The 16,958-nt window shown below is 43.0% G+C and overlaps 1 protein-coding gene across 4 annotated transcripts in view; it reads right to left on the bottom strand.

Annotated features, from left to right (window-relative positions):
* STXBP4 (syntaxin binding protein 4) overlaps positions 1-16,958 on the bottom strand; it is a 506,433-nt gene that overhangs the window by 132,127 nt on the left and 357,348 nt on the right. For all 4 annotated transcript variants that reach the window (XM_063961265.1, XM_063961264.1, XM_063961266.1 and 1 more), the window contains one exon: positions 13,263-13,390. In XM_063961265.1, coding sequence (XP_063817335.1) covers positions 13,263-13,390 — 128 coding nt within the window. The remainder of the gene's footprint in view (positions 1-13,262; positions 13,391-16,958) is intronic.

Genomic DNA, 16,958 nt, shown 5'->3' with positions numbered 1-16,958 from the left:
TTCACACCAATCTCAAGGTCATCAGTTCCAATCAGTACTAGAGGTATATTTACTAAAGTGCAGGTTTATAGAAGTGGAATTGTTGCCCATACCATCCAATCAGATTCTAGATATTATCTTCTAGAAGGTGCTAGATGAATAATAAGGAGAATATGATTGGTTGCTATGGGCAATATCTCATCTTCTATAAACCCGCACTTTAGTAAATATACTCCCTAGTGTTTGGGATCTGAGTACTGATCATTTAAATACATCTTCAGGGCTGTAGAGCTTAACTATCCCCATTAATCTCCTATTCAGCTAATTAATGTTAGAACCCTTTTATACATCATACCCAAGAAATTGCCAGGTCTAGCACGCCGGCAAATTATCGGGTCTCAGCTCCGTGACCCTGGTTGGGAGCAGGGTTGCAGACCCAGGATTTAGTCCAGGGTTGCTTGCATTCAGACATTCCAACTGATGCGCGTTCATGTGCATCATCCCAGGATTTTGGTGCATGTCTGAAGTGATGCTAGGTACACACTGGTGGTTGATGAACCGTTGTTTGAATATATCAAATTAATTTTTTTATGTAAGTATTTACCCCGCCACATCCCAGAAATATCAACACGAATAAATTAACAATATATTACTTTTAACTTTACATACTGGTTGCAATATTACCTTCAGCAACCAGCTGATTGATTTCCCAGTGTGATGCATAGCAACAACTTACATTTCTGGCCAACATTGTCAATGTAACACTGACAAAGTAAAACACACATACAAGACAGTATTTAAGCTTCTTAAATCTAAAAATATACTAGAGATCTGTGTTTCCTCTTTTTCCTATGCCCTTCCTTCAAGGGCCACTAAGTCAAACTTTTAAGTTGCGCATAAAAATATAAGGTACAAATAACAGAATCGGAAATATCTGAGAATAACCATACCGCCTACCATTTCCGATCTGAGAGTCGTGACTGTGTGACAATGGGTGAATGGACAAGTCTAAGGCTGCTGCCCAATACTCCCCTTCAAATACCCATTCAATAGCGCACTGATCGCACTGAAAGACACCACAATCAGACTCTCAACCTGAAATGGCTGATAACAAATAACTATAGTTTGCACTAAACTGAACAACAAATGTAAAATACAATATATCTGTCAACGTATGGGACATCTGAAATGTTCAAATTTGCATTATTTTTTAATTTTGTATCAACAACTCTTGTACTTTTGACTTAGTTTCCCGGTTTCTAGCAGTTTCTGTGTATTATAGAATTATATTTATGGTTGTCACTATCAGTATTATTTTTAAAACCACTAGTACGTGTTAATTATAGACATTTGCCTCCTAACTCCTGTGCCTGTCCGCAGTTCTAATGCTAGGATACCTATTATCAGACCTTGGAATGAACATGGCTGTGCCTGTCTTTGGCCATTATTACATGGATTTCTGTTAACGGACCCCTGACTGAACCTGACCCTGCATCTGTCTTTGCCCACTAATACTTGGATACCCGTTATTAGACCCTGGAGTGTACCTGGCCTGCCTCTGTCTTTGCCCATCACATTTGGATGCCAGTTAACAGGATGCGGTTAATGTAGCAGCAGTCGGGATCCCGGCATTCAGGATACTGACGCTGAAATCCTGAAAGGCGGTGGAATGCCGGCTGTTGGAATCCCGACTGCAGCCCGTTATTCCCGCTCAGGGGGTGGGTCCACATCACCACCCGAGAGGGAATATGACCTGCGGCGAGCCAAGTTCATCACTGGACCCAAAGCATGGCGAGCGCAGTGAAGAGATTTGCTGACGGGATGCTGCTGTCGGTATATACTGACAGCCGGCATTTTTTCTGCTGGTCTCCTGTACGTATTCCCTGTTAGCCAACACTGGATTGTGTCTACCCTACTTATTTCTTATGCTTTATTATTTTATACCCATTACCAGACTTTGGACCTTGTTCAGCTACAGTAGCAAATTCTGTTAAATAGCAGAATCTGCTACTGCTGATGACCGCATGTTGGGGGCTGCCCACAAAGAGCAAGGCCGCCCAGCATGCTAATACCCACCCTGCAATGCGCCAGCAAATATCCTGTGATCACATCGCAGGATCAGAAATTAAGGTTGACTCCCTGCATATACGCAGCCAGGCTGTGTATGCAGGGTCATCGTCGCCATTTTCAATGTCACACGGCCTCCCCTAAAATGGTCCAGACACTCCGGACCACTCCCCACTAACGTCACATTGCCGCCCGCCACTGTCAATCAAATTGTGACCACAGCCTTCAGGGATGCGATTTCAATATGGAAGTCCACGCACGCATTTTTGCTATTTAACGAATGAACCTGAATGAGGGCCTTTGTATTGCATGTAAACTGCTATCTTGTCTGAGACCTCCCTGTGATCAGGACTATCCTGCAATTGCTGAGGTGTTTGAATGAAGTCTCACCTTTTGTTGCTTTTGACTTGCTAAACCCCGTAAACCGTGTGAGCAGGTAAGAGACTTCATTATAAGTTAGCTGCAGTGTATTAATGTCTAATTATTAAGCCTTTCTGCCACTGGAATTAGTATTGTAATAACAGAGCATAACATTTCTAGCTGACTACCTCACAGCTTTGCCAATCAAAGTAATGTTTCAAATTAGATTTTTATTGTAGGATCTCTGTGACTTTTACAAGGTCACTAGTCAGTACAGTATTTCAAACTGCGACTTTTTAAAACTTATGTAAAAAGAACACCATGGCAATCCCAGTGGCACTGTAATGTGATTGGATAAGCTGTTTTTAATTCCTTTTGCTTGTGTGATGTTTATTCACTGACCTGAGACAGTCACAGGGAGATATGAAGCAGTGCTTTGCACATCGGTGCTGGTAAGATAACAGCAGTGGCGCATGTATAATTGAGAAATACCAAACAAGCTTAATTGTACTGTGCTATAACTAAAGGGCTCCATACACTAGAGTGATAATGCCCGATTTCAGGCATTCGGCCCGATATATCGGATGAAATCGGGCATTTTGGAGGTGTTTCCGATCCGCGTTGCCGTGAGCATCGGATCGGATCCTCCAGTTTGAATGTGCTGCACATTCAATCAGGTCCGACCTGGGGGCATGGCTATGTTCGCCCAGGATCACCCAAGTTACATTGTATGCAAAAGGAGAGCATACAATGTATCTTGGGCGATCCTGCCCTCCGGGAGGCTGCCGGTGTGATCGCCTGCGACATGTGGTCGCATAAGTGTATGGGGCCCTTTAGATGTAATTGTCCAGGTTAAGGATCCTGTTGTATGTAATTGATTCTCAAAACTAAAGATGTGTCCTCATACATCACTGCTGCAGTGACGACATACAGCCCCCCTTGGTGCGCCATGTCCCATGAGAATCTTCTAATGTCGGGGCATCTTCTTATGATCTATGTGCAACTGAGTCTCTGAATCTGTATACAAATTTTATCCAATACAAGTTCCGTTGTTCTCCATATAGAGACACAGTCACACACAATATACAGGCGTCATACTGAATATCCCATTAATCAGCACAGTTTCCTGGTGCGTCCTAGTCACATCGCGTTCCGACTAAGATGTATTTTTTTGGCAAAAAAAAAAGACGCCCAACATTAGCAGAATGGCACAGGATCTGGCAGCTCACTCACGCCAGGTATCTTGCGTTACATGGCATATTGAGGCTAGCTGTATGAGGACGCAACTGTATAGGCCTCATTCGGATTTGGAAGTAAAGCAAAAAAATGCCGGTAACTGTGCACCTGTGTAAAAACTGAAATCTACATTGTAGTGTACAAATAAAGATGTATAACATTTGTCGGCTACATGCAAAAGCAGCCAGTATTTACCATGCACAGAAAAAATATAAATGCATTTGCTCTCCTTGCATTCCAACAAAGTTTGTATCAGACACAAAGGGATGTAATACCGTACGAGTTTGCCGAACATGCAAGTTGCTGTCCAAGCTCGGATGTTTTTTTTTTTTTTGAAAGGGGTAAAAGACAAGGCACGGTTTTGGAATGTAAATGACTGCCCCTTTGAAAAAACGTCCGAGTTCGCCGGACGGGCGGGTAGCATTATATTCAGGCCAAAGTTACTTGCTTTTTCGCTTTACGTCCAAATCAGAATCAGGCCCTAAGTAAAAACATTTAACAAAAATACATCTAAAATAATAATTGTGGTGTTTTTTTTTTTTTTATGAAGATGTAAAAAAAAAAAAAAAGGCACAACAAAGCAGATTCAGATAGTAGGAACAAATACAGTTCATGACATACTGTACACTAGATGTTCTTGGCTAATTAAGTCAGTAACCCATTTGGATTAAGTTCTGCCTAAGAACCAAAACTGCTGCTGTAGAGTATTTTCAGTACAAATCTGCAATCTGTGAACTCTAATCAGCCAACTAAGCAACACTGTGAGCAGTATTTCAATAGAAAATGCGATCTTACGTCCCTGGAGAGTGTTAGTGAATCTACATCCACTAGCGACCTAGTTCTTATTATATACAACCGCGCTTTGAAAAGATTATATTTCATTTATCTAACTTCTTGTTTTTTGGTGTATTTTCAAAAGTCTGGGTGGAGCTTTGATTTACTCTGTGGCGTAGGGGTGAATAAGGCACTAGGGACACCTTATCGAGGAGGGAAAGAGGTCAGTCAGTGGTTACATCAATACGAGCTGTAATGAGAACTTGCTTAATCGCAGAACATAATGTACAGAAAGCGTAAATATGAAATAAATGCTTTCAATTAATTACTTGCTTGGGAGCACTGTTCATTTCTAGATAACTGCTTGAAACAAATATTGTTGTGTTTCTTTTATTTTTAAGTGACGTTATGTATTAACACTTGAACTTTAATAATTGTCCAGACCTCTGTTTTACTGTGTTAAACCCAATTAGTCGGCTAGCAAGCAAGGAACAGTGAGTATGGTAACACTGCATCTTTCATCTTAATTGATGCCGGTATCCAAAAAGGTGAGAAAGGCTTCCAACAGTGTCCCTTTTTCACCCGCGAATTGATGACACTTAAAGAAATGAACATCTCAACACATACAAGGGGGAAAAACACACACAAAAAATAGTCACCAAATTTGTAATTTTTACAGCAAACCCCCCCCCCCCCACCCCAGAAAAAATCAAAACAAAAAAAACCCTTGTTCACAGACCTTTGTATGCCACATTTACACTGCTGAAGAACTTCACCGTCTAAGTGCCTTGCAGGAGCTTGCCCACCAACAGAGAAATAATCCAGTTTGCAATCAATGTACTCTTCAAATAAATCGAATGCTTTTAATGAGTTAAGTATAGAAGTGTTTCACAGCCATGGTAATTAGTTCCAGCAAACCCTGCCTGTTCATAAGCAATAACTCAAGTACAAGGGAATGAAATCAGTAACCTGTACAAACTGCAATGGCAACTCATTTCTTTTTCTATTAAGAAGACGTGGTAGATATGAGGGGGTGCAGTAAGTTTCTGGATGTGCAACACACAGGTAAGGGGGGTACTCACGGAGCGATATTCTAAGCTGAGGGGGCTACACACGGAGCGATCATGCTGATATTCTAAGCAATCTAGTCAGATTGCTTAGAATATCAGCATGATCGCTCCGTGTGTAGCCCCCTCAGCGATAGCGATGCGCGGCCCCGCACATCGCTATCGCTGCTGCTAGATTGGCCTGCATGCAGGCCAATCTAGCGGGTCGCTCACTTCACCCGCTGGGTGAAGTGAGCAGCCCCCCCGTCTCCCGCCGCACGCTCAGCACAGATCGCGCTGTGCTGAGCGGCAGGAGAGATGTGTGCTGAGCGGTTCGCTCAACACACATCTCTCCTGCATCGGCCCGTGGGTACTGGGCTGTAGAGTAGGCACAATCTGACAATTTGACTGTCAGACTGTGAAGTGTAATCTCTGACTAAAGTTCTTGTGAAATGTCAAGGCAGAGAACTATATACTGTATAGGGCCTTATTCAGCTTCAGTTCAGCGATTGTAGCAGAACTCCAACTGCAGAGAATTGCACAGCAAGAGCCACCCAGCATGTTAAAAGTCCACAGAGCACAGAACAAGCTGCCCACCGATGTGTTCGCAATTCTGCGAATGCAGCTGCAGAATTGCGAATGCAATGTCAATCAACCTGCAATCGCATAGAAGCAAGATGCGATCCCCCCAAAATCACAAATCGCAGCGCTTGTGCAGAGGCCGATACTCTGCTGATCTGCCATTTTACTAATTTACAACTGAACCTGAATAAGGCCCTTAAGCAGCACTGCACATCGAAGAAGTCAGAATGTTCACTTCCTACACAAACTTGTTATGGAGCTCAACAGAGGCCGCTGAAGAGCAATGATCTTCTATGACTACAAGAGTGGTTTACAGCAGCAGGAGAGTTTTGATCACCTGTGAGCTCTTTTGGGGAAAAAACACCATACCGAACCTCTGCTGTTTGCCATTTCCTATGAATTGCTCGGCAACAAAGTATTCAGTGTGAGTAGAATTGCAGCCGCACCCTCGCACGGCAGTTTGCTGATAACTGCCCCATTGCGTGAACATCGCCCGCTGCATGTAAACGTCTAATCCAGAGTAAGAAGTAAAATTAACATTACTCAAAAGAAATGTGAATGGCAAGAATATGTATTACGAGTTGTTTACATATTCCGCAGTGCTTTACAGACAATAGTCATTCACATCATCCCTGCTCCAGTACACCTTAGAATCTATATTCTGTACCACATGTACACACACATATACTGTACACTAGGGTCAGAAGCCAATTAACCTACTAGTATGTTTTTGGATTATGGGACGAAACCAGATATCTGCAGGAAACAAGCTCCACACAGATGGATTTTGGTAGGAATCAAATCCAAGACCTGAGCGCTGTGAGGCCGCAAGCCAATCATTGTGGCACTGTGTTGCCCATATTCAGTTACACACATGTGCAGAGATTACACATCACCAGATGCGTACACATTTGCATGAACAATCCATGCACCTCATCGCCAGTGTTCACTTGCCCTACACTAGGTGTCAAATATATGCCTCCAGACAGGTGTGTATATACATTTACCTGCTGGTCTGCATGGGCTGCCCTTGCTGAATTTAGCCTACAGCTGTGTCCTCATACATCTAGCCTCACTAGGCCATGCACTGCGAGATGACTGGCGTAAGTGAGCTGGCAGTTCCCATACAACTCTGCTAACATCGGGCGTCTTTTTTTGTCAAAAATATGCTGCATGCCTATATTCTGTGTGCAACTGCGGCTGTATCTGTATACAAAATGTTATGTTACAGTGTTCTCCAGGAAATGACTGTAATGTAGCATCTCGCAGGGCCATAATTAGGTGTGTGCGGAGGAGGCACCGCACAAAGCGCTGCAGGGTAGGGGGCACTTGTCAATTATCTGTTTTAATAACGTTGCAGCTTCCCCCCTTTCAAGTTGCTGACATAACCGGGATAGCAATGCAAATAAGATGCATTTTCAGGGAAAATGCACAAAAAGATGGCAGGGTTAGTAAATAACCTCACAACTAGATGCAACTAGAAAGGCTGTTTAGCGTGACTGCAGCAACGATGAAGGAGAACACATCTGTACTGTATGTGCGAACACCCCTTCATGTGAGAATTCCATCTCTCCAGTCACAAGTGTATCGTAGATGCCATCAGAATACAGGCATTTTGATTCTGCATTCTTGTATTTGTGTGTGCTAATATTCTGAGCATACATCATTACCCAGAACACACTAAGCAAACTTGCGCACTTTCAATTCTGCAATCACCACTTAATGTTAATAAGCTTTCTTCCCCTTTTTCCTTGACCTGGATCTACTGTATTTGAAAGATAACATGTTAGTTTATCTACTTGGTTATATATCCTGTATGAAGTGATCCAATCTTCTTTCCTGAATTAGTTGAAAGGTCAAAAAAAACAAAAAACAATTGGACAATGCTGAATGAAGGCCTGCTCCTGCTTTATGTAACAGCATTTCTCATACTGTACCACATTATTAAGGACCAAGCTCTCACCATTTAGCCCTGCCACCTCCGTACACAGGGGTTGAATCAGAACTGATCGTAGATGTGCTAAAATGAGCACATGTACAATCAGATTCTCTGACATGCAGGGGGATGCTCAGAACAGGGTTAGTCTGCCCTGCATGTCAAGCCCCTCCCCCCACAGGTGTGAAAGCATCGCACGGCGGCGATGATTTTGCACCGGCCGAGTAGCTGCCTGCCTGTGCAGCCTAGCTGTGCTTGCAGGTGGCTACCCGCCATGTTTTGGGTCACAGCGGTGGCGTGTGATGTCGCACGGTCCAGACACGCCTACGCTGTCCGGACCGCGCCCCCAACGGCGTTCTAATGCTGCTGGCATGCCCCCTCCCGCCCCGCGAGCGCCACTGCCTGTCAATCAGGCAGAGGCGATCGCACCAGTGAGATGGCTTCAGAGTGCGATCAGTCGCAATCCCAGTATTATCTCCCCATCCTGCCCACCGCACTAGAAAGATTGACGGGATGCGGGAGATCCACTTACTCTTCCAGGGGTGTGGGGGATTACCCCAAAAATATTTTGGCCAAAAATTATGTAAGCACCTCAGTTTTTTCCCTGATTATCATTTCTTAGTACTATAGTATGTCCATCTGCATTTTCTTTTTTTCTGTGTCTAAGAAGGACAAGCATAATTTAATAATGTGATAATGACAGGAAGTTTCCCTCCTGGTATGTTATAATTGTAACACTTACTAAATACTGTCGTGTTATTCAAATCAGACCTATCTGCTTTATTTATTGCCCAAAATGTTGCACTTTCAAAAAGGCTGGTCTCTGACCTCACAAGTTAGTAGATGCCATACACTTGCTTCTTATAGTAATAATTATAATAATAAGTCCTCCTAGTCTACTGTGCTGTGAATCCCATGTGCTTGTACTGCGCCTCCAAATGGACAGCCCCGTTCGCCGGGCATGCACGGGAACCGAAGTGAGGCCCTGGTCGCATCCTGAATTCTGCATCCTGACTGGCAGGTTGAAAGCCATTTGGCGCAGGGACAGACTGTGTTTTAAAAGATTTAAGCGTGTCGGCACCATTTTCGACCATTTTTCCAACTCTGATATACTGGCCTTGGCAGAGGATATGAGCAGGCCATCCTGTTAGACGGTCGATGCTGCAACTGATGGTGATCCGATGATGCGTCTTCAGATGCAGCACTCAGATCCGAGATGTCCGCAGTGGTCGTCTTTTGACTTTAGACGCCTCTTGCTCAATTAGCATTCGCACAGCAGCTGCGTCCAAAGACGCAGATGCTGTACCTTAGGCGTCCATCTCTGAATCAGGCTTAGGGGTATATTCAATTCCTGTCGGAAACTGCCGCCTTGTCGGAAAGACGGCAGTTTCCAACTGTTTTAAGTCGGAAGGGTTTTCAACCTATTCAACGCTCGCTCTTTTTTTCCCGACAAGTCTGGAATTCCCTTCTTGTCGGAAAACACGTGAATTGTCGGAATCCGCGTATCTTGTCGGATGCGTGGCCAAAATCGACAGGTTTTAGCGCTGTTTCCGACAATGTCAATACGACTTTTAAAAAAGTCGGGTTGCCATTGTCGGAACAGCCAAAACCTGTTGAGTTTGGCTGAGGCATTGAATACTGATCCGACAGGAATTGAATACACCCATTATACACCAATTAGTGTGCATATTGCAATTTGCCAGGTTTGGAAGGAATTGGCTTTTTTGGAGAGTATATTACGAATAATGATATTTTGCTACTTTTATTGGTGTCATTTAAATAAATTGGGGGAACTTGTGTATGTTCTCTCTGTTTTCTGTATGCCCAAAATCCAAAAACATATAGGGAGATTATAGCTAAATGAATTGGCCCCTGATAAAACTGGCCCCACTCTGTGTGTATTTGACTGCATGTGGGATGGGAACTTACTATGGGGGTTATTCAGAGATGGACACAGATCTTGCTTCTGCAGCAAGATCTGCACAAATCTATTCACATACTGGGGGCTGCCCAGCACAGGGCACGGCCGCCCAGCAAATATGTGATGGCGCCACCCCGTGATGCGTTCTCAACATAACTGCAAACGCATCGATTTGAAGTCGACCCCTCCAAGTGGCTCAGGGACTGATGTGACTGGCATCCTCGCAATGTGCAGCACTGGGTAATTTGTTGAGACTATGAAAATAACTATATATATATATATATACGTACATACATCTATATGTATACATACACACACACACACACACACACATTACAGGATGATTCAAATGTCGTAGTACACCCTTTTATTTCAGAAAATGGGAAAACTGAATACTCCAGTAAGGTATGGGTGTGGTGGGTTATCTTTTAGGGTATGTACCGAACATGAGCGCCATCTTGAAATCGACCATCTTGAATCTAAGTCAGTTTTTTAAAATGGAAAGGGGGTCATGAAACATGTTAAACAACATCAGAATTTGCTAAAAAAAAAAAAGTTTATTACTGCAAACAGATTTGAAATAGCAGTTATGGTTCAAAAGTTACAACACTTTTTTGTTGCAAGTAACTGAAGATGGCTTTGACAAAAGGAGAGAATTGAGGTCATTTAGATGTCTGGAGAACAAAGTTTCCGTGTCATAGCTGCAGATTTTAACAACCGGCACCCAGAAAGACCACCAATTTCACATAACACTGTCAGCTGCCTAATTTGCAAATCCTGAGAAACTGGGGCTGTTGCTGAGAAGTCACGGAGTGGTTGTCCAAAAAGTGCTACTGACGAAACAACCTCAACAATGGTTTTGGCATTCTTCATGAAGAGCCCACAACGCAGCACATGACGTTTGACATCAAAATGACCTCAGTTCTCTCCTCTTTTGTCAAAGCCATCTTCAGTTACCTGCAACAACAAAAAGTGTTGTCACTTTTGAACCATACCTGCTATTTCAAATCTGTTTGCAGCAATAAACTTTTCAGCAAATTCGGGTGTTGTTTGACATGTTACCACGACCCCCTTTCCATTCGAAAAAACTGACTTAGATTCAAGATGGCCGATTTCAAGATGGCACCCATGTTCGGTACATACTGAAGTATTCAGTTTTCTCATTTCCTGCATAGTTTTTTAAACAAAAGGGTGTATTGCGACTTATATTATATATATATATATATATATATATATACATATATATATATGTATATATATAGTGCTAGAACACATTACTTGTTCCTTGTGATTTGGCTGAACACATACTTCATTGCATAATGATGATACAATAATGACTGTATTTTTTTTCACCACATGATTCACAGTTTTACAACTTTTCTGTCAGTCATTTTGCCCTCAATGGTTCCTCCTGTGCAGTAAATCTCATTATGTCAAGAAAGTGGAGCAGCTCGTGGTATGAAAAGACATCCCCTGCTGGCATACATTAATAAATGGTAGACACAGAATTGTAAAGAGGGCAGATAACTCATTGCACATATTGTGCTTTAAACTAAATCCAAAATGAAACGTTTATGTGGTCACATAGAGCATGGGCCCACAAAAGTGCTTGTGTGTATGAGCAGTAAGGTGGGAATTAAATATTTACATTTAAGAAAATAGGGGATGTAAAAAAGATTTCAGCAACATCTCAAATAAGTATCTAAAGATTGGGGGGAGGATAGGAAGGGTAACATGAAATAAAAATAAATGACAATGGTGTACGTAGTAAACAATGTTCATATATACTGTAGGTGTGTTTCCCATATATACTGTAGGTGTGTTTCCCATATTCCAGTGTGCTGGCCAGTCACGGGTCTTTCCATGTCAAATCAACACACTGCTTTTACCTCACCAGCTCAGAATTTGCTAACATTTGGTATACAGAGAGAGTGTATATATATGTAGTCTAAGCAAAATACAAAATATTATTTAAATATCTCATGCCGTTTCCAAATTATGGCTATGCAAAGTTTTAAAAAATCTGTCAAAAACGCACAACCAGCATGTTTTCAAATCACCATAACAGCTCTCCTAATGGGGTAATTCAGACCTGATCGCTATGCTGCGTTTTCTCACAGCCTGCGATCAGGTCTGAACTGCGCATGCCTCGCTAAAGTCATACTTCAAGAATATCTTCTCTTCCCAGTCTTCCAACCCCAGACGCCTCTTTGCCACTGTCAACTTCCTCCTCTGCCCGCGCCCACCTCGTCTCCCGTCCTCACTCTCTGCTCTTCACTTTGCCACTTACTTCACATCCAAAATTGACTCCATACTTCAGGACATCACATCCCACCAGACCATCGGCAAACAGCCACCTCATTTCCCTTACCACCCCACCCCATCCCTTTTACCAACTCTGACATCATTCTCCCATGTACTGTATCTGGTGAAGAAGTCATGGCCCCCTTCCTCTGGAAGGGCTGTCAAAGTCCACTTCTTCACCACTCTGCCAAATCCCATCCTTTGTCTGTCTGCCCCCCTTCCCCCCTAGAATGTAAGCTCTTACGAGCAGGGCCCTCTTCCCTCACGTGCTCTTCCTTCTCTTACTTAAACCCTCTTCGACAGCACCAGATCCCTTGGTTTTCTGCCACCCTGATACTTATTTCAATGTTGTCTGCTGATGCAGCTATTTTCATATACCTTGTACTTGTCCTTTATTGTCTTCAACTGTAAATTACTGTTTTCCTGTTTTGCTTATTTGTTTATGTACTCTGTAATTGGGTGCTGCAGATTCCTTGTGGTGCCATATAAAGGATAATAATAATAATAATAATAATTGTAATAGCCTGCAAGCTGGTGGAGGTGCGAGACTTTGTGCGAGTCTGCCTGTATTTTAAAAGCAACAATCATTTACCAGGGTGGTTTTGCCTTGTAACTGACTGCTACCAGTGGTGGTTCTATATATGAGACTGCAGAGCAGTCCAAAATATAAATAGGGAAGCCACACCAATTGCCACTCCAAACACTGCAAAATATCGCTGGCCGGGACTCACTGGAAGTTAGTTTGGCTCCCATATTGGAATTTTGGACTGCGCTTCAGCCCCATTTCTGGAGCAGTCACTGATTGCTGCTTTAAAAATATGGGCAGACTCGCACAAAATCCCGCAGCTTCGGCAACTCACAAGCTATCATACATAACCTAACATGTAACACATTTGTGAAAAGCAAAAATGTCCAAGGGTATAGATTTAAAATAATGTGCAAATATATTTTGTCACAAATTAGAAATTATAATTTGATAATTATTATAAAAATAATAATAATAATAATAATAATAACAATAATAATAATAATAAAAAAACAACAACTATAAACTCACAATCAACTTCTATCAGGGAGCGGACAGATCTTGAGAGGTCTTTAGCTTCTGCTGCAAGAGCTGCCATGACACCCAATCTACTCTTGCCCAGTCTTGTAATTTGAGAAGAAAATGTTGGGGCACGTTCACTATAAAAATGAAGAAATAGAAATAAGAACATCACCACCACTTAAATTAAAAAATATAAAGGCACACAGCAGCAGAAAGCAATAGTAGTTGAACCAAAACTAAAGTTAACATAAAAAACTAAAAAGAATAAAAATTACTGAATATGAACCATTTTACAATTCCAAAGGTAAAAAGCACACCTCTTCAGCTTGCACATTCCCAGGGAAGAAATAATATATTCTCCTTGCAGAGATTTTTACTAGGGCGATGTGGAAGAAAGCGAAAACTAGGTCAAGGATCAAGTCAGTCCAGAGGGAATAATTGAATAAAATGATCATGTACTATAGGGTGCGATTTTACTCCGAGCTGCTGAACCTGAACCAATGTTATCTATAACATGGTAACTTTAATCAACAATTCTATCAAACATTACAATAAATATTAAAATAAGATTTTACACTTACCGGTAAATCTATTTCTCGTAGTCCGTAGAAGATGCTGGGACTCCGTAAGGACCATGGGGAATAGACGGGTTCCGCAGGAGGCATGGGCACTTTAAGAAAGACTTTGGACTCTGGGTGTGCACTGGCTCCTCCCTCTATACCCCTCCTCCAGACCCCAGTTAGAAAAACTGTGCCCAGAGGAGATGGACAGTACGAGGAAAGGATTTTTGGGAATCCCAGGGCAAGATTCATTCCAGCCACACCAATCACACCGTATAACTTGCGATAACTACCCAGTTAATAGTATGAACAAACAACATGGTCTCGGTCTAAACCGATGAAACTATAACATAACCCTTATGTAAGCAATAACTATATACAAGTCTTGCAGAAGAAGTACGCACTTGGGACGGGCGCCCAGCATCTTCTACAGACTACGAGAAATAGATTTACCGGTGAGTGTAAAATCTTATTTTCTCTAACGTCCTAGAGGATGCTGGGACTCCGTAAGGACCATGGGGATTATACCAAAGCTCCCAAACGGGCGGGAGAGTGCGGATGACTCTGCAGCACCGATTGAGCAAACAGGAGGTCCTCCTCAGCCAGGGTATCAAATTTATAGAACTTTGCAAAGGTGTTTGACCCAGACCAAGTAGCCGAGACCCCTCGGGCAGCCGCCCAAGACGAGCCCACCTTCCTAGTGGAATAGGCCTTAACCGATTTAGGCAATGGCAATCCTGCCGTAGAATGCGCCTGCTGAATCGTGTTACAGATCCAGCGAGCAATAGTCTGCTTTGAAGCAGGCGCACCAACTTTGTTGGCTGCACACAGAACAAACAGCGCTTCAGTTTTCCTAACCCTCGCTGTTCTGGCCACATAAATCTTCAAAGCCCTGACCACATCAAGGGACTCGGAATCCTCCAAGTCCCGTGTAGCCACAGGCACGACAATGACACTAGGAGACATTGTGAAGGATTGTTAGCTGAAGAAAATTGTATCTGTAGGAATTGTGAAAACATAGTTGAGGACGGATGCATCCAGAGATGTCAGTCCAGCCTTAATATCAACATGGACCGTCATCCATTGAGTGACTATCACTCATTAGTGGGTAAGGTTTTAAACCAAACGGAATGCTGGGTGTGCTCACAAGTACCTCACGGTCATAGCAAGTCAGGACTAGTGCCATACTCTTTAACAATAGATGAGGTACTTGAATTAAGGGGTGGGAGACCGGTGGACAAGAAATGTAATATTTCTAGGCCTCCTAGTTTGAAGCTCCACCAATATCATGTGGATAGGTCCTTAGTATGTTTTAACATTTCCAATCCCCGAAAGCCGGGAAATTGGGAAGTGACATGGAACAACCAAACCATGGCATTTTCACAGAGCCGATAGAATGCCCGTAGACTCAGAACTTTTACGCCAAATAGCCAACGGTGGGAGATATTTTCAGTATAGGTACACTCTAGGAAGTAGGACCATGCGGGTTGGAGAAGTATCACCAGGATACTGTGCGCATATCATACAGCCTGATACGTGTACTGAACAGATGAGAGAGTTAGGGATAGGATTTTTCACCTGGAAGGTTTGCAATATGGTGATGTCATATTCTGTCCCATATGTCCTCCCCGATGATGCATATTTCATATGTGGGAGGAAGGCGTATAAGTGGCTTGCCCCAAACTCAGAGGGATTGTGTTACATTGGAAGAGTGTTGCCAGAAGTAATGACCATTACTCATGATAAGATGAAAGCCGTTCACCGCAATGCTCAAGCTCCTTACACTCACACTCACTACGAACATATTGTTAAGAGAGACCTTATAGATAGGAGAGAGCACGCAGCCTCTGATTTGATCCACGAATCCACGGGGATTCAATCCCTACTCGCATTAGATATCACCCGTACCGCCAGATGAATTATAAATTTTAGGTATATTACTGCGCTAGCGAACCTGATAGACAATATCACCGAGATGTATGATGACACCTTCAGGTATACTGGGAGGGAATTGCAAGCTTACAAAATGGAACTGATCCAGCACAGGATTGTTCTCAATTACCTCACAGCGGTGACAGGCGGGTATTGTGTCACCCTAGCAACTCAGGGGGTCATTCCGAGTTGTTCGCTCTGTATTTTTTTCTCGCAACGGAGCGATTAGTCGCTAATGCGCATGCGCAATGTCCGCAGTGCGACTGCGCCAAGTAAATTTGCTATGCAGTTAGGTATTTTACTCACGGCATTACAAGGTTTTTTCTTCGTTCTGGTGATCGTAATGTGATTGACAGGAAGTGGGTGTTTCTGGGCGGAAACAGGCCGTTTTATGGGTGTGTGTGAAAAAACGCTACCGTTTCTGGGAAAAACGCGGGAGTGGCTGGAGAAACGGAGGAGTGTCTGGGCGAACGCTGGGTGTGTTTGTGACGTCAAACCAGGAACGACAAGCACTGAACTGATCGCAGATGCCGAGTAAGTGTGGAGCTACTCAGAAATTACTAAGAAGTGTCTATTCGCAATTTTGCTAATCTTTCGTTCGCAATTTTGATAAGCTAAGATTCACTCCCAGTAGGCGGCGGCTTAGCGTGTGCAAAGCTGCTAAAAGCAGCTTGCGAGCGAACAACTCGGAATGACCCCCTCAGTACGGCGTGAAGTGCTGTACATATATCACAAACAGCACTGATGACCCAACCGAGGTCATAGATCAAAAGATGGACGATATCTTGCAATTGAAGTGGGAGTTCCGAAGGAGACACAACCTTACCCTTCCTGCTGTGAGTAATGAACTGACCGGCTGGGTTTCATGGTTGAACCCACGCAATTGGTTCTCAGGTTTAGTAGAATGGACTCAAAATGTTATTGTGAATGTAGGGAAATTTCTCCTTTGTATCCTGGGAGTTGTCATAATGATTGGATTGATATTTAGATGTGTTCGGATTTTAATACATTGCAAGCGCAGTACCAAATTGATAGGTTTAAGGAGCGAGGGCATTGTTACAACAACTGGTTTAATTTATGACCCATCAATCGAGACAATGTTGTGATTAGACGTGATTCCACGGTCCGTTTCTTTCACCCGTTTCTCCTTTGTTTTTCTCCAAGGTAAAAAGACATCCACTCGGAAGAAGATTTTGATGAACAGTTCTACAGA

Source organism: Pseudophryne corroboree, chromosome 3, assembly GCF_028390025.1.
Source record: "Pseudophryne corroboree isolate aPseCor3 chromosome 3, aPseCor3.hap2, whole genome shotgun sequence".
Lineage (NCBI taxonomy): Eukaryota > Metazoa > Chordata > Amphibia > Anura > Myobatrachidae > Pseudophryne > Pseudophryne corroboree.
Note: the sequence above shows the minus strand (reverse complement) of the source record. Positions and strands in the feature narration are given on the sequence as shown.